We start from the raw sequence: 26,055 nt of genomic DNA on the forward strand, positions 1-26,055 counted from the left end.
AATTTGCCATTTCTTTTTCGTTTGCAGTGGTGGTCGTTGATAGTAAAAAATTTTGAAAAGATTTTTCGGTCTGAGATAGACGAGTTGGATGCTTTGGAATGAAGCTAGTTGCATGACCCGTTTAATTAGAAGATGAAGGGGAAGGAGGAGGAGAATGAGAAGGGGATGGGGATGGGGATAGGGATGGGGAAGGGGAAGGAAAAGGGGAAGGTTGGGGATGGGGATGGGGATGTCAGGAAGCCAAGCTGCAGTGAGTTCTACACGATCACGTTCTCATGGGTTCCTGAGAACTCATCATTTCTCCAGCACAGTCTTCACCGTATTCGGAAAAGAGGGCTGCAAATTAGGGTTTTATCATCTATGGAGGGGTTAAATTGAGTTGATTCAAACTTAGCCACATCATTCACTCATCAAGAATCCACCCTGGCAAGCTGTATGACACATGGATACACACGCTGGCGACTTAACGTGCCACATTAGCGTTCCGTTAACAGAACTATCGACAAGGGCAAACGTGAGTCACGATTCAATATTTGAGGGTTTTAATTGGGTAACTATAAATTTTGGGGTCCAAATTTAGGCCCCTCGAAAATTTCAGGGGCCAAAATGGGATTCAACTCGTCAATCGCATTATTTCAAAACATGCAAAATATTATAATAAAATATAGTTTAATTAATATAGTTTAAACAAACGTACAACTTATATAGAAGTAGTCAAATATAAGAAACAATGACAGTCTTTTATTTTAAGAGCCTATATTAAATTGCAACTTAAATTTATAATTATTAGTTAAAAATTTATAATAATATACTATTTTTATTAAATTAGTTAAAAATAATATATTTTGATATTATTTTTATGGATTATTGACATCAAATTTTGATAATTTGAGTAAAAATTTTGAATGTTTTATGTCGTACATCTTTTTTAATAAAATAATAAGACAACTTAAAATGCACATCAAGAAAAAACTATTATTTTTATACATCTAGATATTCAAAAGACACAAAAATCAATTCTTTTAACACTTAAGGACTCATAAAAGTTAACACAATAAATGATTATAGATCAAAGTGATAGACAAAATTGAAAGTTACGATAAGATTTCAGATGTTATGACTTGTGAGAGGGTAAGGGTATTATACACTTTGATGTAATTATTTTTTGCTATTACATAGAATAGGTTTTTAAAGAAAAAGGTTTTAAGAGTTTATTAATTATTTCTATATTATTAACATAAAAAAGTTGAATATTTTCCACGTTATATTCTAAACACATGTTATCACATGAGTAAAAATTATTTCTTTTTAAATGAATTACTTTGTTTATATAATATAATTAATATGATTAAATATCAGCATAAAATTTATAAATTAAATTAATCTCGTATTTAATTTCCATTTGTTTTTGAGATATATTGCTTGAAGCAACAAAATTCTTTTCATTAAAAAACAGTACTATAAATAGTAATATATTACAATATAATAATATTTACAACCACATAGAAAGTCTACAACCTTAAAAACATTTGTCCCTCCCTCAGAAGCAGTTAAACACTCTGCTTCTTCATTCTCCACATTACTCTCTCATATAATATTATTGATTATTAATTGTTGAATCTTATATAGAATTCAACAAGATACTACCACCAATAACAACCATTGAATAAGAAGCCATCATCATTATCACTTAAATAAACAGAAACTTCTCTTTTTCCTTCTCATATGCTTCAACAACAACAAGAACAGTGAATTATATATAATCTTAAGAAGAAGATTATGGGAATATTGCATGATGATGTAGTGATATTCAGGGAGGCAGAGAAAGAAGGAGATCCAACAGTGATAACAGTGAACTGTCCTGACAAAACTGGTCTTGGTTCTGATCTGTGTCGTATCATACTCTTCTTTGGTCTTAGCATTGTAAGAGGAGGTAATTTCAAAATCTAATCTTTCTCTGATTTCTTAGTCTTTTGTTTGGATTTGAGACATGGGTTTGTTTTGTTTTGCTTTAATGTTGACTCTTTTGAATGAATTATTAGATGTGTCAACAGATGGGAAATGGTGTTACATAGTATTGTGGGTGGTTGGGAAAGAGAATACAAGATGGAGTTTGTTGAAGAAGAGGCTAATTGGGGCATGCCCTTCTTGTTCCTCAGCTTCTGGAATCTCTTATTACTCCTCTGATTTCCATCCACCTAACCCTCCTCATGTCTTTCTTCTCAAGTTTAGTTGCTATGATCGCAAAGGCCTTTTACATGGTAATTCTTCATAACCCTTCAATCACCATATTTACATGTCTTTTCAATATATTTTTGTTCAAAGTCAAGAATCAAGATTTTGAGGTTTCTGATATACCTTTGGTTTTAGTTTTGAGTGAATACCCCACTCATGCCACATATTACCTTGTAGTAATAATTACAACAATTTAGTTAATGATTAGTCACTAATAGATTTAAAAATTAATTTATTCCAAATTTAATCTTCATTGAAAGATTTTTATCTTAACTATCATTAATTAATAAATGAAAGCCATTTAAATAAAAATATCTAAAACATATTTTTTTAACGATATTTTTTAGTAATTAAAATTTTATACATATAAGTAATTAAATTGTAGTATTTTTATTAAAATTGGATCAGATAAATTGATTTGGCAAAAAAATCGATAAACCAAATCTTAAATTGGTCTAAATTAATTTTTTTTATAGAAAATGACTATAATACCCTTATTATAAAAAGTGACTAAAATACTCCTATTATATATATATATATATATATAGATTTTGAAAATTCTAAATCTTAACGATTTTCTTTTTTATGTGCCGTCATAGGGTTAAGATTTAGGGTTCTTAATATATATATATATAATAGAAGTATTTTAGACATTTTTTATAATAGGAATATTATAGTTATTTTTTATAAAATAGAATATTAATTTAAATTGGTTTAAAATTTGGTTCATCAATTTTTCAGCTAAATCGATTTGTCCGATCTAATTATGACAGAAATAACATGATTTAATCGATTATATATGTTAAATTTTAGTTGTTAAAAAATATCTTTAAAAAAAACATTTTAGAGATCTTTATTTGAGTGACTCCCTTAATAAATTGCTATATACATAAACATACATAATTCAAATTCTTAATATTTATTTAAACAGATGATTAAACTAATTTGTCGAACAACTTATAGCTAAATTAACAATTTATTTGACAACATTTTAAATCATCAAGAGGTGCATAAACTTACTGTATATCTCTTTGGCTTTTCCTCATTATAGTCCACAAAACTCCAATTTAGAACATAGAGGCTGAATGTTGTGACCATGTAAATCACAAATGCAACAAATCCTCCAACACTAATATATAATCTATGTGATATAATTGAAAGACTGAAAAAATTAAATAAATAATAAAAAGGGTGAGGTAGATTGTTACTAGTGTGTTATCTTGATCCTTATAATATCATCCATTAACAAAGCCTGGGAAGATGCTCTGAGCAGCCATAACAAACACAAGCATTGCATTCATTCCTATCCATTCCAAGAACAAGAATGGCTTTCTAAATCCCCAAACATCAATCTGATTTTTCCATTAACAATATAATATTATTGTTAGAGAAGAAAGATAATAATTAATTAGGTAGTTGTTGAAATATTGTATTCTTCTAGCTACTTAATAATAAATAAATAAATAATATTCTTATGTATGTTATTGTTCACTTAATTACTTACCAGTATGTAGAGTGCAGAGAATACAATTCCTGCTGCCCCAGCTGTGAAACAAACATAGCCGAAGCTGTATAGTTGCTTGTTGATTGGGATAGCTGCATTTCAATTTTGAATTTTCCATGCAGATTAATTTTTCATGCAGATAATAGAGTTTAATTTAAGTTTAATTATTCTATTAGTCTCTATAATTTCACCAAATTTGTAATTAGATCTTTATATTTTTTCTTTTTTATTAGATTCTTACATTGCTTTTAATTTTTGCAATTAGATATTTTTCATATAAAAAATATTAAAGTAACAGAATATTTCTTGCAAAAAACATGCGGTCAAAGATTTAATTAGATTCTTAATTATGAATGTGTTTAATTTGCGAAAAAATATTCAGTTAACTGTAATATTTTTTACATTTAGAAGGGTTTAATTACAAAATTAAAAATAATATAAAGATCCAATTAAAAAAAATATAAATACTTAATTATAAATTTAGCAAAATTATAAGAACTAACAGAATAATTAAACTTTTAATTTATTCCTTGTTTTACAATTTACAGTTAATGTCTCAATGAAGCTAATTGCAGATCAACTAGTTATTAGCATAGAAGAAAGCAATTCTGTTTTAGACATGTAACCGAATTAACTGAATTACCAGAATCAGTTAATGGCAGTTACTTCTATGAGTAGCTTACCATGTGTTAAATGAAGGATGATGCCAAGGATTAGTAACACAAACCCCATTGAGACCCATTGCTTTAACCTCTCTGAATGCCTCTGATGATAAAATAATAATGTTTTATAAATTAATTACAACAAATATAATATATATTATAGGAATAAAGTAGTAAATTAAAGTAGTTAATAACCTTGAAGTAAATCAAGACATGACCATAGTGGATGCCAATGGTGCCAGACAGAATAGCTGATATGGAACTAATTAAAATGAACAAAAGAAAAAGTGAAATATAAAATAGTTAATTTCTTCTAATAAATCTTTCTATTTATTTTACATTTTCCCCAAAAAAAAAAAAAAAAAGTAAAGACAAACCTCAACAGGCCCTCAGGTTCAAAGGGAGCACGACACCAAGTTGGAGCATCTTTACGAAAATGCCCCTGACTTGGAGAACTTAATGTGCATGCCTGTTAATTATTAAAATGAAGAAAAAGAGGAAATAATTATTAATTAATGAAAAGCATAAAAATAGCTAGTTTAAAGTTATTAATTAATGAAATGACATAAGATGCCTTCAAGCGTGACCAAACAGGGTGAGAGACTGAGAGTAAAGATGGTTAATCCCCCAAACTTGTCTATCCACGTAGCCAACTGCATTACATGCTGCTCCTAAGTCTCCTCTCATGCCACATATTACCTTGTAGTAATAATTACAACAATTTAATTAATGATTAGTCACCAATGGATTAAAAATTTATTCATTCCAAATTTAATCTTCATTTAAAGCTTTTTATCTTAACTGTCATTAATTCATAAATGGAAGTCATTTAAATAAAAATATCTAAAACGTCTTTTTTTAAAAATATTTTTTAATAATTAAAATTTAATATATATAACTGATTAAATTGTATTATTTTTGTTAAAATTAGATCTTTGACAAAAAAATCGATAAATCAAATTTTAAACCGGTTTAAATTAATATTTTTCTATAGAAAATTCTAAATCCTAACCCTTCTCCTTTTTATGTGTCGTCATAGGGTTAAGATTTAAGATTCTCAATATATATATATAGAGAAGTATTTTAGACATTTTTTATAATAAGAATATTGTAGTTATTTTCTATAAAATAGAATATTAATTTAGATTGGTTTAAAATTTGGTTCATCAATTTTTCAGCTAAATCGATTTGTCCAATCTAATAATTTTGATAGAAATAACACGATTTAATCGATTATATGTTAAATTTTAATTGTTCAAAAATATTTTTAAAAAAGACGTTTTAGAAATCTTTATTTGAGTGACTTCCTTAATAAATTGCTATACACATAAACATACATAATTCAAACTCTTAATATTTATTTAAACAGATTATTAAACTAATTTGTCGAACAACTTATAGCTAAATTAACAATTTATTTGACAACATTTTAAATCATCAAGAGGTGCATAAACTTACTGTATATCTCTTTGGCTTTTCCTCATTATAGTCCACAAAACTCCAATTTGGAACATAGAGGCTGAATGTTGTGACCATGTAAATCACAAATGCAACAAATCCTCCAAACCTATGCAACATGTAGTGTTAATTAATAATTAATCAAAGAATTTTTACAATCACATCACAATCTCAACCATTTAATTTCAGTAGAATTTGATTTGCCCCTCTCACCATCGCCATGTAAATGTCTCTATTAGAGCAACAACACAGTATACAAGACCTATTCTCTGCATGCACACACACAATATATAATATACAAATTAAAATTCTCATAATTGCATTAACATCTGACAATCAGACAATATAATTTAAATAAAAATTAGGGTAAAATATATTTTTTATTCCTAACGTTTGCGATTTTTTTAAAAATACTCCTAACTTTTAGTTCTATTTAATTTTGTTCCTAACATTTTTTATTTGTGTCGAAATTACTTGTAGATGTCAATTTCATGTAAAATATTGAGGACAAAATTGAGAATTTTTAGGGATAGTTTTGACAAAAATAAAAAATATTCGAGATAAAATTAAATGAATAAAAAACATTAAAGACAAATTAAAATTAAATAAAAATAAATGTTAGGGGTATTTTTTAAAAAAAATTACAAACATTAAAAACGAAAAATATATTTTATCCTAAAAATTAAATGAGATTAATTTGCGTAAAAATAAACTGATATTAGATGTTAGTTTAAAGGAGAATTTAATATTGATATTTAGAAATTAAATTTATATTATAATAATTTAATTAGTTTGAGGATGATTGGGACCTGAAGAATGCCACACCATCTAATAAATTTCATGTCAACCCCATATGAAAGGTCATCAGGGGCATGAGAGTATCCACCTGAAGTTAAAACTTTATTAGTGTTCTAATAATAACATATTAACATGTATTCATGTGTATATATATGCATCTGATGAGGCAAAATTAAGAAGAGAATTATTATGGTTAATTATACCTTGCAAAAGTATACCCCAGAAGAGAAGTTTCAATGTTCTAATGAATATCTTCTTCACAGCATATTTAACCTTAGGGACTCTCTGCATTATTATTGAATCAACACTAATTATAACATAATATAATTTTGACTAGTATAATATATGATAGCTGATGTAATAACATTTTAATTACCTTGAATGCAAGAGCTATGGCAACTCCAACAATGAAAAGAAAGAAAGGCATAACAAAATCAGCCAATGTGCATCCATTCCAAGGAGAGTGATCAATTTCTGGATAAGCCCCCCCAGCATCATCAACCAATATCATCACCTTTACATACAATTATACACATAATATAAGCTCATAATACATAATATAAGCTCATAATACAAATTAAATAAATGTTTAATTATTTTGTCGGTCCTTATAGTTTTACTGAATTTTTAATTAGATTTTTATATTTTCTTTTATTGAGTTTTATATCATATTAAATTTTGTAATTACTAATTAAGTCCTTACTGTGATGAAAACGTTAAATTAAAGTAGCGTTTGTTTTGAGGTACTAAGACAGAGACTGAGAGACTGAGACTCAGTATCATGTTTGTTGGTTTAGAGACTGGTACTAAATTTTGTTTCTGTCTTCAAAATTTCAGTATTTCAGTACCTCTAAAAAGTAGGGACACAGGGGACTAAAATTTTTAGAGATGAAAATTGAAATTTTAATAACATTTTATACCTAAAATACCCTCATTTCAATTAATTAATTCCAAATTTACCCTTTGTGTAAATTAAATTAGAGTTTCATTCTTGTTTCAATTTCTATCTCCCACTTTACACCAAACAGAATACTGAAATTTATTTCAATCTCTTTCTCTTAGTCTCTGTCTCTCAGTCTCAATCTTTCCTTCTCTGTCTCTCCACCAAACGCTACCTAACAGAATATTCCATTAATAAACAAAATGAATATACTTAACACTTGACTGAATATTCTGTATGATTTAACAGAATATTCTATTAATTTCAACATTTTTATCACAGTAAAAATTTAATTACAAAATCTGATATGATATAAGAACCTAATTAAAAAATCGATAAAAATATAAAAACTAACAGAATAATTAAACTTTATCAATAATTAAGACTTACCACGATAGTGAAACCTCTAAATGCATCAAGTGTTGCGATTCTCTTTGTTTTCTGTTTCATTGCTCCTTGATCTTTCTCATGAGAAATGACCGTTTTGTCCTTTTCATCATGATCAATAACAATAGAGCCATTCAAACCTTCTTCCATTCTCTTTGCTTCTCCATTATTATCATCCATGGTAGCTATTATTCAAAAGTAGTAGTGTAAAACTCAATTAAGACATGCAAGAGTTATATAGTAATTGCATCCAATTTAAGACTTGAAAAAGGTCACTGAGGTGAGAAAGACACCAAAAGGGTCCACTATTGTGAGAATACATTATATTGCTCAATAATAACAGTTTAATCCTCTTTTATGTCTTTAAGCTTTGACTAAAATTTTGTACTAATCACTAATCAGAATCCTCACCGCGGATACTATTATGGGCCTCAATTGGGCCTTAAATTATATAAAAGCCCAATTAATCCATATGAAAGCTCGAAAGTTTTATAGAATTGTGGTGATAATGACCAAAACAAAAGGGAAGAGTGAAAGTATGGTGTGGGCTTTGGCCCATCAAGCTTGTAACTATGCTGAAAAAAAGAATGAACATGAATTTAAATTAAAAAAAGTGATATGAATTTTTGTATATTAATATTTATTAATTATCCTAATATAAGCAAGGTAAACGAAATTAAACTGTAATGTTGATGAGATATTTATGTGAACTACTTTTGATGAGATAAGAGGATTGAATGAAGTTGTTTTGTCCTTTTGAATTTGACACTAAGTTCGATTTCATAGTCACAACTCATAATTAGGGTTGTACATAATTAAGATTAATCAAAAAATTAAATCTATTTTTGGTTAACTAAAAATTTATTTTAGATTAATTAACTAAATTAGTTTTACATAATAAAATTAATTATTAAACAATAAAAAATTTAAAAATTGATTTTTAACCGATTAAAAAATAATCAATTTTCATAGAAAAACTAGTTTTTGCACAGAAAATTTGAATTTTTTTTTACAGAAAAATCGATTTTACCAAACATATATTTGGAAAATATGCGTAATCCATTGTGGTTAAAAGAATTATTAGCATAATGACTTCAGCGGATAAAATTTCAAATCGGATTTAGACAAAGATTCTAGGAAGGAGCAAGATATTATAAGGTGAAATATATGGTAAAGATGTTGTTTTAAAGATGTGCTATGTGGCAAAATTTGAACCACACATTCTAAAACCACACTTTTAACTTAAAACCGTAGCCCTTTACAAAGAAAAGCGTCACCTAATGGAAAAAACTAGTAAATTAGAAGATTTAAGAGAAGAAATAATTAATCTATCAAAATTAATAGATCAAAAACTAATGATCTTAACTAATGTCAATAGTAATGACACTGAATTTTTAAAATCAATACAAAACGAGTTTTCCCAAAATCTTAATTTTACTTTAAGTTTTATTGAAGGTATTCAAAAACCAGAAAAAACTTATATTTCACACGGAGTTTCTAAAAAATATTATCATGGAGATAATTATCCCCATCTTCATCATACTTTTAATCCACAATTAAATTTGATAATAGATATGCTTGAAGAAATATTAGTCTCTCTAAAGTTTCAGAAAAATAAAGAAAAAGAAGAGCCTAATATAATAAATAAAATTGAACAAATTCTTGATAAACATTTCCAAAAAGAAATTCCTAAGAAAGAAGAAATCCAAAATAAAATCGATACAACAAATCTAATAATTAGACCGCCTCTAAAATTATGAATATTGATGAAAAATTAGAAGAAGTTACAATGCTTTTTAAACAATTAAAAATGGCTCAAGAAGACAACTTTTTGGAACAAGGTTTTCAGATTAAAGAAGAACCAGAAATCTCTGAAAGAGAAGAATATGTTTTAGACTATTCAAGTGATGATGAACCAGTACATCCAGTACAAGTAAAGGATGAAGCTGGAACATCTGGGAATAATAATCAAACCCAATTTAAATGGGAAACAGGTTTTGAAAATTATGCCTTTAAAAAAGGATTTATAAGCAAAAATTCGAAATATACTAAAATACCATCAAAATATAATCCTAAAATTCAAGATCTAGAAGGAGAAAAATGCTTGATCTAGATTGCAAAAAGAACGAAAAATAAATTTTCGAAGATTGGATGAACTCTTTTCTATTAGAAGCTTATACAAACCCAAAATTAAATGAATTATCTGAAATGGATATCTGGAATTTCATAGGTTTCCACACTAAAGGAACTATACGAAATTATATGTTATCAATAGATAATAAAATAATAGAAGAATTAGCTGCAAAAACAACAGCTTATGATAGAATAGCACACATAATGAAAGTTCTATACAAAGAATTTTTTGAAAAAAATGTTATAGATCATAGAAAAGAAATTTCTGAAAAAGAGTATTTAGAAGCAAAAAATCATTTGGCCAATATTCAAATATTCGATCTATGCTATATAGAATCCTATATTTGCGAATATAGAATATATTATTATAAATTAAAAGAAGAAGATAAAAATCATTATCTTAGCATGTATATCACAAAACTTCCATATCCTGCTAACGAAATCATCATGGGAAGATTTATAAGAGAAATAAATAATAAAACAATCGAAAATAATTTCGGTGGAGCAACATTTGCTATAAGAGAGGAAATAAAAGAACGCTGTATGCAAGAAGCCACTCAAAAAAGATTTAATAATATAATTAGAATTTGTTGTCAAGATAACGAAGAAATTCCTCAAAATATGGTTCTAATAAAAATATTCGGAAATACCATCCTTATAAAAATATCCAAAGAAAAAGAAAATATCACTTTAGAAAAAGAAAATATTATCCAAATTGGAGAAAAAAGAGATATTTTAGGGAAAAAAGTATCAATAAAAAACCAAAGAATTATTGCCCAAATAAAAAAGAAAACTGTAAATGTTGGTATTGTCAAGAAGAAGGACATTATGCAAATGAATGTCCAAAAAAGAAGAATAAAAAAGACTTAACTAAACAAATGGAAATCGCAAAAACTTGTTTTATGGAACCTCTAGAAGAATCTGATGATGAACTAAAATATATTTTTGAATATGTCTCAGAAACAGACTCAGAGACAAACTCAGGAACTAAGTAATAGTGCTACGTTTATTACTGTAAAAATTACAGAAAAATTTATTAATGCCTTCATAGACACAGGGGCAACAAAATGTTTTGCAAGTTCAAATATAGGACTTAATTGGAAAAAGTTAGAAAATCCACTAAGAATTAGAATAGCCGATAAATCTATACACAAAATTAATTTTAAAGCAGAAATGATTGAAGTCTTCATTCAAAATTATAGATTCATCGTTCCATCTATATATAAATTAGAATCTGGAATAGATTTAATTATAGGAAATAATTTCCTAAAGCTGTATCACCCTTTTATCCAAGAATTAACATATATAGTTCTAAAAGCCCCATATGATTCCTCTCTAAATCAAAGGGCAAAATTAATAAAAATCTCAACTACTACTATAAGCGAAATTTTAAAATTCAAAATATTTTCAATTCTAGAAGAATGTTATTTGAACCTTTATTTCCAAATAAAAACTCCAAAAAATGACCTTGAAATTAAAATAGAAGAACTTTTAAATGAAGTTTGTGCTGAAAATCCTTTAGATATTAAAAATACAAACAAAGAATTAATAAGTATTAAGCTAAAAGTTCCTACAAGGGAAATAAATGTTCCAAATAGAATTCCCTACTCAGCTCGAGATAAGGAAGAATTTTCATCTGAATGTAAGGATCTTTTAGATAAAGGGATTATAAGACTAAGTAAAAGCCCTCATGCGGCTCCAGCCTTCTATGTTGAAAACAATAACGAAATTAAAAGAGGAAAACGAAGAATGGTTATTAATTATAAAAAAATGAATGAAGCAACTATAGGAGATGCTCATAAGCTCCCAAGAAAGGATTCCATTCTAGAAAAAATCAAAGGAGCAACTTGGTTTTCATCGCTCGATGCAAAATCAGGATATTGGCAACTTCGTTTAGACGAAGAAACAAAGAAATTAACTGCCTTTACTTGTCCAACAAAAGAATCAACAGGAGTATTACTCTACGAATGGAATGTCCTACCATTTGGACTAAAACAAGCTCCAGGTATTTATCAGAGATTTATGGAAGAAAATTTAAAAGATTTAAATGATTTTGTTCTAGTTTACATTGATGATATACTAATCTTTACAAAACAAGATAAAGAAGATCATCTTCAAAAATTACTAATTGTCTTAGAAAGATGTAAGGAAAAAGGTTTAGTCCTTAGTAAAAAGAAAGCTAAGATAGCAAAACAAGAAATAGAATTTCTTGGATTAATTCTATCTACTGAAGGGAAGTTAAAACTTCAACCAAATGTATTAGAAAAAGTAGATTTATTTCCTGATAAAATGGAAGATAGAAAACAATTACAAAGATTTTTAGGATGCATAAATTATATTTCTGATCAAGGATTTTTAAAGAATATAACAGATTATACTAAAAACTTATTTTCAAAAATAAGTATAAAAAAGAATTGGAAATGGGAAGAAAAGGATAGCCTGCAGATTCAGAAAATTAAAGAACTTTGTAAAAATCTTCCAGAACTTTATATTCTGGAAGAAGATGACTATTTAATAGTAGAAATAGATGCTTCAGACAAGACCTGGTCAGGCTGTCTAAAAGCTAAAAAAGCTGAAAAAAGCTTGAACAAAGAAAAAGAATCACTAGATTCTAAACATTCCTCAAAGGAATTACTATGCAGATATATTTCTGGAACATTTACACCAACAGAACAGAGGTATACTACCCATGAAAAAGAAACTCTAGCAGCAATAAAAACTATTAAGAAATGGAGGATTGATCTACTTCCAAAGGAATTTACATTACGAACAGACTCAAGTTATTTAACAGGTTTTATTAGATATAATTTACAATCTGATTATAATCAGGGTCGTCTGGTAAGATGGCAAATGTTTTTATTACAATATCCGATAAAAATCGAGTACATTAAAGGAAATAAAAATATTATTGCAGATACATTGACAAGAGAATGGAGTTCATTGTCAACACAATGAATCAAGAAATCCAGAAGCTTGAACAAGAGCTTGAAAGGTGCAATCATTGCCACCAGCTAAGAGCTAAAATTCAATCTATCAAGAAGGCCATGGAAGCCATGAAAGTTCCCCAGCAAGCAACATTACCTGCTCCAATACCAATGCTCGCAACACCATCAGAGTTCAGCCAGCTAAGCGTGGTGGACCAGCCACAAAACCCAAAACCAATTTTTTCTGAAAAAATCCCTGAAAATAAAACTCTGGCAGAAATAGTTAAAAAATCAACTCAGGATAAAAAATATTATGTCATATATAATGGCCCAATGAAAGGAGTTTACGATGATTGGGCTAAAGCAGCCCCATTCACCCATCAGCCCAAAACTATTCACAAAGGAGGATTCTTGACAATAGAAGAGGCAAAAGAATCCCTCAGAGAATATGAAGTGCTCCATCCAGAGCAAATTCTAAAAAGAGCAGAAAAAGCTCCAGTACAAATCCAAAGAACAGCCCAAACCCAAAGGACTGGACTAATGAAAAATATTCCCACAAGAGCCGAAATAAATGACAAAAAAAGGGTCTGTAGATCAAACTGTAGAGAAAACTTAAATCTGGTTCTAAATTGGACTCTAGACAAAAGAGCAATATTGGGATATTATCCCATTAACAAAGAACAGCTAACAAAGCTGGTAATCTTCCCAGAGGCTTCACCCTCTGATACATATCAGTTTTTCCAATACGGATTAATTGATACAATCCTAATTTTTGACAATTTAAATATCATTAAAGAATTTCCTGCAGGTTTTATAGATGCAGTGAAAAAATTCAAAAATATGATTGATGCAAGAGAACCAAGAGATATATCCCTAAAATTTACAAGTAGTCAGCCAATCTTCAATGAAGAAGGAGAATGTTTGATCCCAGCATTTCAAGTAATTTTCATGTCAGTCTTCCCAGGAGATTTTCAACCAATAGAACAAGTTCAAGATCTATCAATTTATAGTGACGAAGGAAGATTGGCCAGTACATTGGCAAGAGTCTTCGAGAGAGCCCAAAAAATAAACAAAGAATCCAGAACAAGAATAAACTACAAAAGCAGAAACACTCTAATTGTTTCTAGTAAGAAAAACCAAATTGAATCAAGAGAGATGAGACTTCTAGTGGATTTTGAATCAGCATTTTACAACTTTTCTGGATTACTGGAAAAACTTTCTGACGGGATAAGGAGGAATCTATGCCATTTACTAAAAGACAAAGAAGACCATAGGTGCCAGCTGTGCGCCTCAGAAATGTCTGAAGAAAGCAACAATGCTGAAGACCCCACCCACATGGGAAAAGAAGAGGATGAGACATCTGAGTCATCCATCAACATTATTGTTGAATGATGTAAGAAGGCACCAATAATGTAGTTGGTGCGAATTATTGCTCAATGACGTAAGCAATGACGTCATAAGAAGGGTAAGGATGGGATTTGTCCATCAAACCCAACCATTATAAATAGAGTGCTAAGTTATTTGATAGAGCATCAGAAATCAGAAAGCAGGAAGCTTAGAGTACTCACAGGCCAGGAGGGCGAAGAGGAAGTAGCTGAGGCGATTCTGGAGTCTGATCCATTAGAAAAATAATTCTAAGAAATTCCCCTCTGGAATTAATCTCCCCTCTGGAGAACAAACACATATTGTAAAATAGCAATAAATAAAGAAGTTTATTCTCCAGAAAGGTACATCTTTATCCCAATCTTTTTAAGTTATGAATTATTTAGAAGATATAGAAATAACTGAAGAATCTGATTACTATAAGCTAACTGCTTTACTTGATAATGAAAAACAAGCTATTTTAAAAACGGAATTAGATCTTAAACCTAACGATAATTTTAATAAACAAAATCCTCTAAAAGAAATCTTTAATAGAAAAAATATATATTATGGAAAGATTCAGATTGAAACTCCAATAAAAATACAATCCGCAAATGGAGAACTTGAAATAGCTCTGATAAATGAACAAGATGTAAATAAACAAATTGGAAAAATTAAAGATCAACAAAAAAGATCTAAAATTGGATGGATTCATATTAGTACCATTCAAGTTTTAGTTAAATCCACATACATGAAAGGAATTAATTCTCCAATAAGTCTGGCAATCTGTGATAAAAGAATCACTAATCCTAGAGATCAAATAATTGGAATAATCCATGGTAACTTGGCAAATGTAAATGTTAAATTCAATGCTCATATTGGATACGCTATTCCTCTATCAACCGAAAATCTCGGCAGATCCTTAAGTCTGGCTTATAAATTCCATAAGATAGATTTAATGGAACAAAATGATGAACCATTTTCTATCACATATGCAATTAATTATGCGCTGACAAATAGTCATCATAGTATAGACTTCAAGGATAAAGAAAGAATTTATGTTGATGAACTATTTCAAAAGTTTGTAAAAACAGAAATTCCAAGAAATAAGGCTATTGAAAGCCCAGTTTTGTTATTAAAACAACCGTCAAGAAATTCATTTTCATCATCTAGTTTTAGAATAAGAGAATCTAAAATTAACAGCCCTCTAAGTCTATCTCATTTAAAAATTGAAGAAAAAGATTCTGAAATAAAGGAATTAACAAAAAGAATTGAAAAGTTGAATGAAACTTTAAATAATAAATTATGACGATAAATAAAGAAGAAATATACGTGTCTTATCAAGATAAGAAACAAGAATTCTTTGAAAGAGAAAATCATTTGAAATATTTAAAGTTTTCTGAAATAAACCAAAGAGCTTTCAAAACTTTGGTATTATCTTATAACAATCTGAAAAAAGAAGTCGAAGAATTAGAAAAAATAATAGAATCTTTAGAAAATAACAATGAAGCTATGGCAGAAGATGCAGAAATTCTAATATGAAAGATTTTCAAAAAAGTCTTATTTCTTTAAAAACAATTAAAAGGAATATGAAAACAAGAATAATGGCTATATCTATAAAAATAAGAAATTTGACAACTGAATCTTCAGATTTAGAAACAGAAATCAAGAAGGTAAACAAAAAGATATTTAGAACAAGAAAATTAATACAACGTTTTAAAACTAAAAAATCAGTCAAAAATTTAAAAGAAAATATTAAGAATAAACAAATTTATCGTGCTCGAATATTGCATTATCTTCACATACAAAATATGATTGCATTACAAGCTTTTGAATCAAGAATACATGTTCAAAATATTCAAGTAATACAACCTCTACAGGTTGAACCCCTAGAACAAGTACAAATTGAATCTGAACAAGAATTACAAGTATAAAATGACTGGTTTAGCAAATCAAACGATACAAGAATTAAAAAATGATTTAGATTTTCAGAAAAGTCAAAAAGATATTATGAAGTAAGATTACAGAATAGTAACATTTACACAAGAAATAGAGAAGAAGTGGAACAATTCTGTAAAAATTGTATAGAAAGCATATCAAGAGAAATAGAAAATTTGTTAAAAGAAATAGAAAATTTTAATAATGCAAATCCAACCCAAGAAAAATATTTCAAAAACCTGCATTGATAAAAATTGGTATCAGAGCCAAGTTAACGATTAAGGATAACACTTTTCTCTTTAAAGCAACGCTTTTTAGTGACACGCTTTTTTGCCATAAAAGACAAAAATCTGTAAAGATGCATCTTTACAGTAGTAGGCACCTTAGTATAAACCAATCCCACACTTGAAACAATGTTCACTTTTCATCATTGCTTCAAAGCCTCTTTTACTATATATATATATATATAGCCACCCACTCTAACATACTCTGATCTATACACAATCATCACGATATTATAATAAGCTAAAATATCATACTTATTATTTATATTTTAAAAAAAAACTTTTATATATATATATATATATATATATATATATATATATATATATATATATATATATATATATAATGTATGTTACTATCTTATGTATAATAGTTATTTATCTTCTTTATCAATTATTCAAATAAGGCAAATTGGAACTTTATCTTAATCTCTCTCTTCTTTTAATTAATTCCATATTAAAGTTGATTAATTAATGGAAAGGCATCTAATTAGGCTATTATATAGTAGTGTAATCGTTCAATTTGAATCCTTCTTTGCATACAGCAATTATTGCATCCTTAATTAATGGTCCTATGTCTCCAAGTGCGAATATTTTATAGGCCATGTTTGAGAAGCTACTGTGGAAAATTTGTTCCAATGGGTTACTTTAATTTGAATAGGATCTTTGGATATGTTGCCCACATAAGTGATAAGAACGGATCAATGATCTTATGGCAATAAAATATGATGTAATTATGACAAATAATCTTCAATATTTCTGTCATGAGAAATTCTCCATATACAAGCATTTTTTTATACAAGTCTTTACAAGTTATTATATTAACGCGCTTGAACGTTACTGCACGTTCTTCTTCCTCTTCCTCTTCTTCTTTTTTTTCTTTCGTTTCTTACTTTCTCTTTCTCCTTCTTCAACTGTTACTGCACAATTTCACTGCATCGTCTTCTTCTTCTTGCTGCACATTCTTCTTCCTCTTCCTCCTCTTCTTCTTCTTTTCTTTCGTTTTTTGCCTTCTCTTTCTCCTTCTTCATTTACGTGCTTTTCTCTTTGTTTTCTTTTTTCGTTATTCTTGATTTCCATTATTTTTTGATATCAAGCTCTGAAATCATTTTTGAAGAAGAAGAAGCAGCAGAATATGAGGAGGAGAAAGAGAAAGAGTTCTGAATTATGCATAAAGTGTCCTTTGGGTGTATTTTCTATAATCGTTTGGGTGTATTTTCTGTAATCGTTTGGGTGTATTTCTGAAGTTTCATTATTTTCAAAACGATTTCAAAGCTTGATTTCAGAAACCATGAAAATCGAAAAAAAAGAAGTAAGAATACCAGTAATAAACAAGTAAAACAACTAATGAAAAGGCAAAGAGAATAACGAAGAAATATCGTTTGGGTGTATTTTCTATAATCGTTTGGGTGTATTTCTAAAGTTCTATTATTTTCAAAACGATTTCAAAGTTTGATTTCAGAAACCATGAAATCGAAAAAAAAGAAGCAAGAATACCAGTAATAAATGCAAGTAAAACAACTAATGAAAAGGCAAAGAGAATAACGAAGAAATATCGTTTGGGTGTATTTTCTATAATCGTTTGGGTGTATTTTCTATAATCGTTTGGGTGTATTTCTGAAGTTTCATTATCTTCAAAACGATTTCAAAGCTTGATTTCAGAAACCATGAAAATCGAAAAAAAACGAAGCAAGAATACCAGTAATAAACGCAAATAAAACAACTAATGAAAAGGCAAAGAGAATAACGAAGAAATACATGGAGGAGGAGAAGAAGAAGAAGAAGGAGAAGAAGAGGAAGAGGAAGAGGAAGAGGAAGATGAGTTGTTCATAATCCACGGTGAGTGAAGAAGAAGAAGAAGAAGAAGAAGAGGAAGAGGAAGAGGAAAAGGAAGATGAAGATGAGTTGTTCATAATTCACGGTGAGTGAGGAAGAGGAAGAGGAAGAGGAAGAGGAAGAGGAGTCGTTCATAATTCACGGTGAGTGTTGGAAATTAAATAACGCATTAAAAGGCTCTAATGTGTAGCAACTTGTAAAACTTGTAAGTCAAAAAGACTTGTATGTGTAGCAAGCCTCTTCTGTCATATAATAAAATGAGTGCTATACATCGCTTAATTTGTTTTGCAACTACTTATTATAATTTTTTTAAATATTATATGTATATTATTAAAAAATTATTAGTTATCATATATTTATGTATAAATATATTTTTTTATTTAATTTATTTTAGTATATATTTTATATAAATAAATAATTTAATGGTTGATTTTTATTATATATGAAGTATGATTTTTTTTTGGTATTAAGTTACTTAACTTTTTATATGGTTCAACTTATTACTTTTTTTATTAAAAATAGAAAAACTCAAATTCACTATCTTTTAGGTGAGTATAAAAAAATTATACCATTTGAGATATAATTTTAACAAGTTGAACTTATTACTTATCTCTAAATTAATTAGCTTAAATACTTAATTTTAACAGGTTGACAATGATAGGTTTAAAAATTAAAGAATAATTAAGATGTCATTGTATGTGAATAGTAATAATACATAAAACAATAATGTTCTTTTTTTTTAAAAAAAATGTCTGGCCATAAAGACAAATAATACAGCATATAGTTGTGTGTAGAAATATATATATTAGCCAACCCATGTGTACATACATATATTATATGCATGGTTCCAAAATAGCCCAAGTTTCCTAAGAAGCAAAAAATGGTAGAAGAAGAGATGAGAAAAATGAAGAAGTTGAGCTACCAAATTGTAACTGGGAGGTGGTTCATGATCTTTGCCTCATGCTTAATCATGTCAGTCTCATGAGCAACATACATGTTTGGTTTATACTCCAATGAAGTCAAATCCTCATTGGGATATGACCAATCTACCCTCAACTTGATTAGCTTCTTCAAGGACCTTGGTGCAAATCTTGGCATATTCTCAGGGCTTATCAATGAACTCACACCTCCATGGGTGATTCTCTCCATTGGTGCAGCCATGAACTTCTTTGGTTACTTCATGGTTTGGCTCTCTGTCACTGGCCACGTTGCAATTCCCCACGTTTGGCAAATGTGCCTATACTTCTACATTGGTGCACAAATCCTTCCATTCTATACTTTTCTATTTATGTTCCATATGCATCAATTTATTCTCCAAAAAAAATCAAACGTTTTAAATTTATCTTTGAAAGATACAGTTGTGAATCAAATTAATCATTTCATAAGTTAGATGATAAAACATAGCATAATCATTTTGCCACATATCATCATCTAATTCATTTTATGACACGTGAGATAAGTTTAAACTTTGAGAATCAAATTGATAAATACGTAGTCTTTTAGGTAGCGTTTGTTTAAGAAACTAAAAATGAGATTTAGTGTTGTGTTTGATGGTTAGAGATTAAAATTAAAAATTCTGTCTCAAAACTCAAAATTTTAGTACCTTCAAAAAGTGAGGATATAAAAAACTTAAATTTTTAGAGATGGAACTGAAATTTTAATATTTCTTTTAAAAAATACCCTTATTTAACCTTTTAAATTTTAAATTTTTTCCTTAATATCTATATTTATCTTAATTTAGACATAATATTGAGATATAACATAATCTAGTATATTTTATACTAGACATAATACAAGTCATCAGTTATGATTAAGGAAAGAACCAATTCAATTCACAAAGAAGAAATGTAATTGACCTGTCAAAAGACCTCGGCAATACTAAATGAGGGATTAAAAAACATATAAACCGATAATACTCAATGTTTAAAGGACAACTCAACAAACTGTTTTGTAAAAAGAAAAACAAAATAAACCTTAAAGATTTTATCAATGTCAGAAATGTACTACTTCCAAAATAAAGACTGAATCCACTATGCTTGGAACAGAATCCCACAGCCTAATTCATTCTCCTAATAAGCTCATTGATGTAGTTCTCCCTGTTTTCGGCATCTCCTCCTTCAACATAGTGGTTCCTCTTCTTCTTCAAGCCACCCAATGGAGCCTTGAGCTTAAATGGCCAAAGGAAGTTGTTTGCTTCCTTGAAATGTGGTCCAACTGTTATGATCTCATGGATAAGATCTTCAATGCCGATGATTCCATGTTCGCCCAGTGCCTGACGCGTCATCCAAGGAAAAAGTGAGTAGATAGAATGTATTAGAATTGTATACCCTAATGCTAAAAATAATATTACAGACCTTCTCAATGATAGAGTTGTCGGTTAGGGCAATTCTCTGCTTGTTCAACTTACCAAAGTCCCTCTTGTAAATAAGCTCTTTTACACTCTTTAGATTTGGGTATCTACAAAAGAAGAGGAATTGTTACGTTTAGACAAAAAAAGGGATTCATCACATTCAAAAAGGTATGACAGCACAAGTCTACATACCCATAGGTCACATATGGCTCAACCCGGTGAAGCATGTTCATTTTGGCCTTGTTGACTTTCAGGAACACGCCATTGAAGATCTGTTGCAAAAAAGAAAACAGAGACAAGGGGGTTAAACATTAGTATGGGTACTTTACAGTGTAAATAGCAAGATTTCAAAATGAGTATTACAAACAAGTATCAAAAACATTACATATTTTCTTAATTGACTAACTTGTCAAACTTCCATGACACTATATAGCCTCAAGATTTTTTGGACAAATGCAGTGAAAACACAACATAAAGCCAAAGAACAAAAACATTAACACTCCTTGGGAAACAAAACAAGTGACAGAGAGAGGATCAAGAATATGAGAGCAGATGTGTCAACTCCCCTTTTTTTGTGACTCAACAACAAACAAAAATCTGCCTGTTCTAACATAAATTGAATAGTGTTTAACAAACCTATAACAGGGACTTTAATTCAAGTTGAAGCACCTCAATAATCATCACATTAAACATGGTTATAAAACAATAGTCATGAACTGTACTACTAACACCAAGTAAACCATAATAACACTCACACAAGAAATAACACAATAAACTCAACATTCAATGATTATAAGCAGTACCTGTCTCAACCTCAACAACTGCAAGATCTTTCTTGACTTGGGATCCATGGCATTGATACTGAAAAAACACAGTTCGAACAAGTAAGAATACCCAAATTACAGAATTGGTTAAAACTTGGGACACAGTATAAATAGCATAAATATGGAGTAACAAAGGAAACAACACATACCCACGAATGCGGATGATAAACAGGAGCTTAGCCTCTGGATCAATATAGAATCCACCTTTCAGCTTTGCTTCCCGCTTCAATTGGATCAGCTCCTTTTCCTGTAATAAAAGCGGGTCAATGTGGCGCAATAAAGGAAACAGAAACAAACATTAAAACAGAGAAAAAGAGAAATAGATTAAGGTGAAATGCAACCTGCTCCTGGTATTCCTTTGCATATTGCTTTGTCCTGTTGTAAATGAGCTTGCGGCTTTCTGCTCTCTTCTTCTTTGCAGCATTAAACTCCTCCTTTTTCTTCAAGGCCCATTCCTCCTCCCTCTTCTGCTTTTTAAGCAGAGACTCGAGAACAATTACTTTCACCTCTTCACCCATTTCTGCCATTCATTCAAAATAAAAATATCAGTTATAATTAAAATCCAACAAAGAATTCATTAGTTTCATTTATTATACTGACACATTTCAGCTCCAACTCAAAAGTTAAATTTTCAGTGTTTCAAAAAAGAAAACTACATGCTCTCTTAAAAAATAAAAAATAGGTCCTTCAAATGTTTTTTAACAATCCATTTACATCAAATTCATACTAAGAACAGAGAACCTCCAATGTTTTTTTTTAAATAATAATCTAATTTTTCACACAACATGCTGAATACAAGCTAATCAAATCACGAGATATAATAGGAATAACACGGACAAATCAAAAGAGTGACAAAAAAGAAATGAATCCGAAACAAGGAATGAAAATCAACAAACAATAGATCTGGAAATCGCAGAAGATTGACGGAAACACGAAGAGTGAAGAGAATAGACATTAACGTAGAGAATTGAGAGGAGACGAACCTGCTGAAAGTGGAATGCGAAGTCGCTCTGAGAGAGATTAGGGTTTTTGTGTGCAGCACTGAGATGAGAGGCTAAGTGAGGAAGGAGCTAGGGTTTTTGTAGTGCTCACTTCAGCTTAGCCTTCTCTTTCGTTTATTTACCATTCGTGGTCCCAATATTATTTTAACTTTTTTGGGCTTTAGCGTTTTGGATAAAGCCCACTATTGAGGAGAAAATATTAAAATCAGTGGCCCAATGTTGATATTTCATAATAACTAAAGACTATAAAAATAAGTGGAGGAAATTCTCTCAGAAAGAGGGATGGAACTCTCAACAGGAGTGATAAATTAGAACTCAAGGTTCTATCTCCGTGATCTTATCTCCAGCCAAGATTTCATTTCAATCTTCTTTCCACAACCATTACTTTAACTTACCTGTTCACACCAACGCTCCCCCAACTCCCACACTCCAGCCCCTCCCCCATCAGTCTTTAACCAATATGACCATACCAAACATGGATACCGAACCAATAGAAGGCACCACCATCACCCTCATAATCAAACAAGTCCAGACTTTCAAGATGATTGCGTCAACCTGATCGAAAAAATTATCATCGACAAAGAGATAAAGTACAAACCATCAAGAACTCGCTAATGGAATTGGGGCAATCCCCAGAACGGTACATGCATGATCATGTTTCAGTTAGACAGAGAGAAAAATGCCTTCATAGCTATTAATATGCTATACAGATCTTTCACCTATGATTACAGCACTTATACATACAACTTGGTAAAGTTTAATGGTACATTTTATTAAACAGAACCAATATTTTTCCCCAAGCTCTCACATACTTATTATACAGTACCCATGTTTAAGCAAATTACCGACGTTCGATTAGTGCATAACAAGTAAGAGGGTTATGGAGGAGTAAGAAAGTAAGACCAATAGCTTGCAAGAGTTTTGGGAAAGATAAGTATGAAGATGGATCAAAGGATGTGGTGCATGCCACTATTAAAAAGAGGAAGAAGGTTCTTGCTTTGCAAAGGACCTACTTCATCAGGTATATTCTACTTTATCCTAAAGTAGTGTTGTATTTACTCTATCCGTTTTAAAATATCTGTCACCTTGAAAACTCAGTACACTCACAATTCAATGTATCTAGATATATTTAGTATGGATGTACCAAGAGTATTATATATGCTTGTTTGTTCATCTAGAAGGCTACTGTAACTATGCTTATGTTGTGCTTCATAGCAAATGTTTACATGGCCAATCTCAACTCATCAATTGCAGATTTCAGAAAGAAAGAAACTAATTTCTTCCATAGACAGTGACAATATTAGTAAACCAGAAGGGGGCAGTATTTCTTATGAACATGGCACCAATGGCAGAAGCCATTCTTTTGAGAACCAAATGGTAACATTCTAGGCATTTATGGAGGCTTTGATGAATCTAATCTAAGGATTCAAAATCATCATCTTGACTATTCTAAAAGAATCAAACGAACTGAGAAGAAGGCAGAGGAAAAAGTTTACCTACTGGGTTTGTCGTCCTCAACAAGAAGTGGAGTTGAGGAAAGTTGTCCTATTTCAGTGTCATCAGGGAGCGGCGGCGTCTGATGCGTTAATTTAGTTTGTGAATTTTATTTAAAAATTTGTTGTAATCAATAATTGCTTTAAATGCTACTTATACTAACATTTCTTGTAATCAATACAAATTAAATTTTAGAAAATACTACACTATCTTTTCATATCTTATTAACATTCATCATTAAACATAACACAAATATATCACAATGAAGAATGTCACAAGTTTAGATGAATCTTTTCTGGTCAGAATTTATTATTGGGCCCAAGTTTTTACAACTGAGTACTAAAAAAAAACTCAATTTTTCGATCATGTCAGTGATTTAAAAAGCTTTATTCGAACTAAGAGAAATTAAATTTATGGGGCCATAATTTATTATTGGATATTTTTTCTAAAGGCATGCCAAGAGTGCAACAGTGCCACAGAAAATGAAACCGGAAAATATCATTAGGTAATTAGTTAGATATTTAATATATTATTGTCCAAGTCAACAAGAAATTTAGTCAACTCCAATATTTATAGATTTAGTACCTAGTATATAGTAGCTTGTTAGGTTGATTGGTCGGTTGGCAAATAGGGTAACATAAATATTGAAACAAATTGGTTGGTGAATATTAGCCACAAGATATTCTTATTTTCATGCCATGCATGATGCATATGTAGGGTTTATAATTATATTCTATTATTTTTGTAACGAATAAATCAAGCATAGTACATAATGTATATATTTGTCGGTTTGAAAATAAAAAAGGGTGATACTGTGCTAGTGTTATTTAGGGGTCAACAAGGGACCTAGCTAGATTATTATTATTATTATTGTTATTATTATTATTATTTGTTAGATTAGATTTCAACTTTATATACTTGTTGTTTTGCACTTTAATGAAGCATTCAACGGAATCACATTAGATTTCAGAGAATGAACTGCAAATGCGGTGGCATTTAGATTTTATTTATTTATAGTACTAATTTTTAGCTAAACAAACAACTAGAGAAAAGAAAAGGTTAACCATTCATAAATAACTTTTTTTTTTATTGTTAGGTATAGACGTATAGTTCACAATTTTTTTTTTTCATTTTGTTTTCCCCATAGTATAGACTATAGTTCACAATTCAGCAGTTTTTTTTTCCCTTTTTCCTACAGTATAGACTATACTTCCCATTTTATTGAGTAATCATAGTATATTTCTTAGTAAAAAAGACAAACAAACGTTGGTCCTTGGTTTGGGCCTTGGGCTTTAGTTGGGCTTTACCGTACTCTATTTCAGACCTATATATACCTATCTATAACAAAAAAAAAATCAAATTACCAATTCGAAAAAGTAGTAGTATACTATAAGAAAATATATCTATTCGAATTTTATTGTGACTACGATAATTATAGTGTTCAAAAAAATTACTAAAATTAAAGTAATATTTTTTTATTAATAATGCCTTTTTAAGTATTGTTTAAAAAAGTTACTAAAATATAGAAAAAAAAATGACTTTAATTTTAATAATACTGCATAATCACCGTAATCATATAGTATAGTCATACTAGAATCATCATATCTATATCAAGTGGAGGCAGCTTTATATGAAAGGAGAATAAAACTTTGAAAGATTTAGATAAAATTGGTTCATAGAAAGAAAGAAGCGCATAAGAGAGAAAACAAAGAGTATTAAATCTTACTACACGAGTTCATTAAAGCAACATGAAATGAACATATAATAAGTCATACATCAAAAAAACTATGAATACATACAATTTTTTTTTGTTCACTTACATTATCTTTATTATGTGACACATCTATGTTGCTGTGGTAGTGGCTGCAAGATTTTACACTTTTGGATCTCTCATTTCTTCCTTATGGTCTGAATTTCCACCCTAA

General features: G+C 29.4%; 4 protein-coding genes and 1 long non-coding RNA gene across 8 annotated transcripts; 2 read left to right on the top strand and 3 right to left on the bottom strand.

Moving 5' to 3' along the window:
* The first annotated feature begins 1,509 nt into the window (after positions 1-1,509).
* LOC130959721 (ACT domain-containing protein ACR10-like) lies at positions 1,510-4,039 on the top strand. Of its 4 annotated transcripts, none has more exons than XM_057885317.1 (3): positions 1,510-1,933; positions 2,043-2,261; positions 3,743-4,039. In XM_057885317.1, exons 1-3 carry the CDS (start codon positions 1,780-1,782, stop codon positions 3,784-3,786), a joined length of 417 nt encoding a protein of 138 aa, XP_057741300.1. In that variant the 5' UTR covers positions 1,510-1,779; the 3' UTR covers positions 3,787-4,039. The 4 variants fall into 4 exon arrangements, with proteins under 4 accessions (XP_057741300.1, XP_057741298.1, XP_057741301.1 ...); XM_057885315.1 differs by having other exon boundaries at positions 3,750-4,039; XM_057885318.1 differs by having other exon boundaries at positions 3,757-4,039.
* A 387-nt stretch (positions 4,040-4,426) lies between these two features.
* LOC130959767 (uncharacterized) lies at positions 4,427-4,847 on the bottom strand. Its single transcript, XR_009078838.1, has 3 exons — positions 4,779-4,847; positions 4,597-4,663; positions 4,427-4,504 (listed from the first exon to the last, which is right to left on the bottom strand). It is a non-coding gene; the product is annotated as an uncharacterized LOC130959767 (long non-coding RNA).
* Positions 4,848-6,170: 1,323 nt separating this feature from the next.
* LOC130962627 (uncharacterized) lies at positions 6,171-8,165 on the bottom strand. The gene is made up of 5 exons (XM_057888814.1): positions 7,988-8,165; positions 7,034-7,171; positions 6,861-6,942; positions 6,669-6,745; positions 6,171-6,188 (listed from the first exon to the last, which is right to left on the bottom strand). The coding sequence occupies exons 1-5, from the start codon at positions 8,162-8,164 to the stop codon at positions 6,171-6,173; spliced, it is 492 nt and encodes a 163-aa protein (XP_057744797.1). The 5' UTR covers position 8,165.
* Positions 8,166-13,047: 4,882 nt separating this feature from the next.
* On the top strand, positions 13,048-14,433 carry LOC130962628 (uncharacterized). Its single transcript, XM_057888815.1, has one exon. It carries the CDS (start codon positions 13,048-13,050, stop codon positions 14,431-14,433), a length of 1,386 nt encoding a protein of 461 aa, XP_057744798.1.
* Positions 14,434-20,516: 6,083 nt separating this feature from the next.
* Positions 20,517-22,162, bottom strand: LOC130961163 (60S ribosomal protein L7-2-like). The gene is made up of 6 exons (XM_057886890.1): positions 21,977-22,162; positions 21,785-21,882; positions 21,615-21,672; positions 21,004-21,083; positions 20,816-20,918; positions 20,517-20,733 (listed from the first exon to the last, which is right to left on the bottom strand). The coding sequence occupies exons 1-6, from the start codon at positions 22,160-22,162 to the stop codon at positions 20,518-20,520; spliced, it is 741 nt and encodes a 246-aa protein (XP_057742873.1). The 3' UTR covers position 20,517.
* Between the last annotated feature and the right edge of the window lie 3,893 nt (positions 22,163-26,055).

Source organism: Arachis stenosperma, chromosome 2, assembly GCF_014773155.1.
Source record: "Arachis stenosperma cultivar V10309 chromosome 2, arast.V10309.gnm1.PFL2, whole genome shotgun sequence".
Classification (NCBI taxonomy): Eukaryota; Viridiplantae; Streptophyta; class Magnoliopsida; order Fabales; family Fabaceae; genus Arachis; species Arachis stenosperma.

What these genes read in the sequence shown, in the direction of transcription:
- LOC130959721 (XM_057885315.1), top strand. Translation starts at nt 1,780, where the DNA reads ATGGGAATATTGCATGATGATGTAGTGATATTCAGGGAGGCAGAGAAA. An exon ending in TCTTAGCATTGTAAGAGGAG is followed by an intron (nt 1,934 to 2,042) that starts GTAATTTCAAAA and finishes ATGAATTATTAG; the next exon opens with ATGTGTCAACAGATGGGAAA. An exon ending in TCGCAAAGGCCTTTTACATG is followed by an intron (nt 2,262 to 3,749) that starts GTAATTCTTCAT and finishes ACCAGTATGTAG; the next exon opens with AGTGCAGAGAATACAATTCC.
- LOC130962627 (XM_057888814.1), bottom strand. Translation starts at nt 8,164, where the DNA reads ATGGATGATAATAATGGAGAAGCAAAGAGAATGGAAGAAGGTTTGAAT. An exon ending in CCATAGCTCTTGCATTCAAG is followed by an intron (nt 6,943 to 7,033) that starts GTAATTAAAATG and finishes ATAATAATGCAG; the next exon opens with AGAGTCCCTAAGGTTAAATA. An exon ending in CTGGGGTATACTTTTGCAAG is followed by an intron (nt 6,746 to 6,860) that starts GTATAATTAACC and finishes TTTTAACTTCAG; the next exon opens with GTGGATACTCTCATGCCCCT.
- LOC130962628 (XM_057888815.1), top strand. Translation starts at nt 13,048, where the DNA reads ATGGAGTTCATTGTCAACACAATGAATCAAGAAATCCAGAAGCTTGAA.
- LOC130961163 (XM_057886890.1), bottom strand. Translation starts at nt 22,162, where the DNA reads ATGGCAGAAATGGGTGAAGAGGTGAAAGTAATTGTTCTCGAGTCTCTG. An exon ending in AGTTGTTGAGGTTGAGACAG is followed by an intron (nt 21,084 to 21,614) that starts GTACTGCTTATA and finishes TTTTTGCAACAG; the next exon opens with ATCTTCAATGGCGTGTTCCT. An exon ending in GAGCCATATGTGACCTATGG is followed by an intron (nt 20,919 to 21,003) that starts GTATGTAGACTT and finishes CTTCTTTTGTAG; the next exon opens with ATACCCAAATCTAAAGAGTG.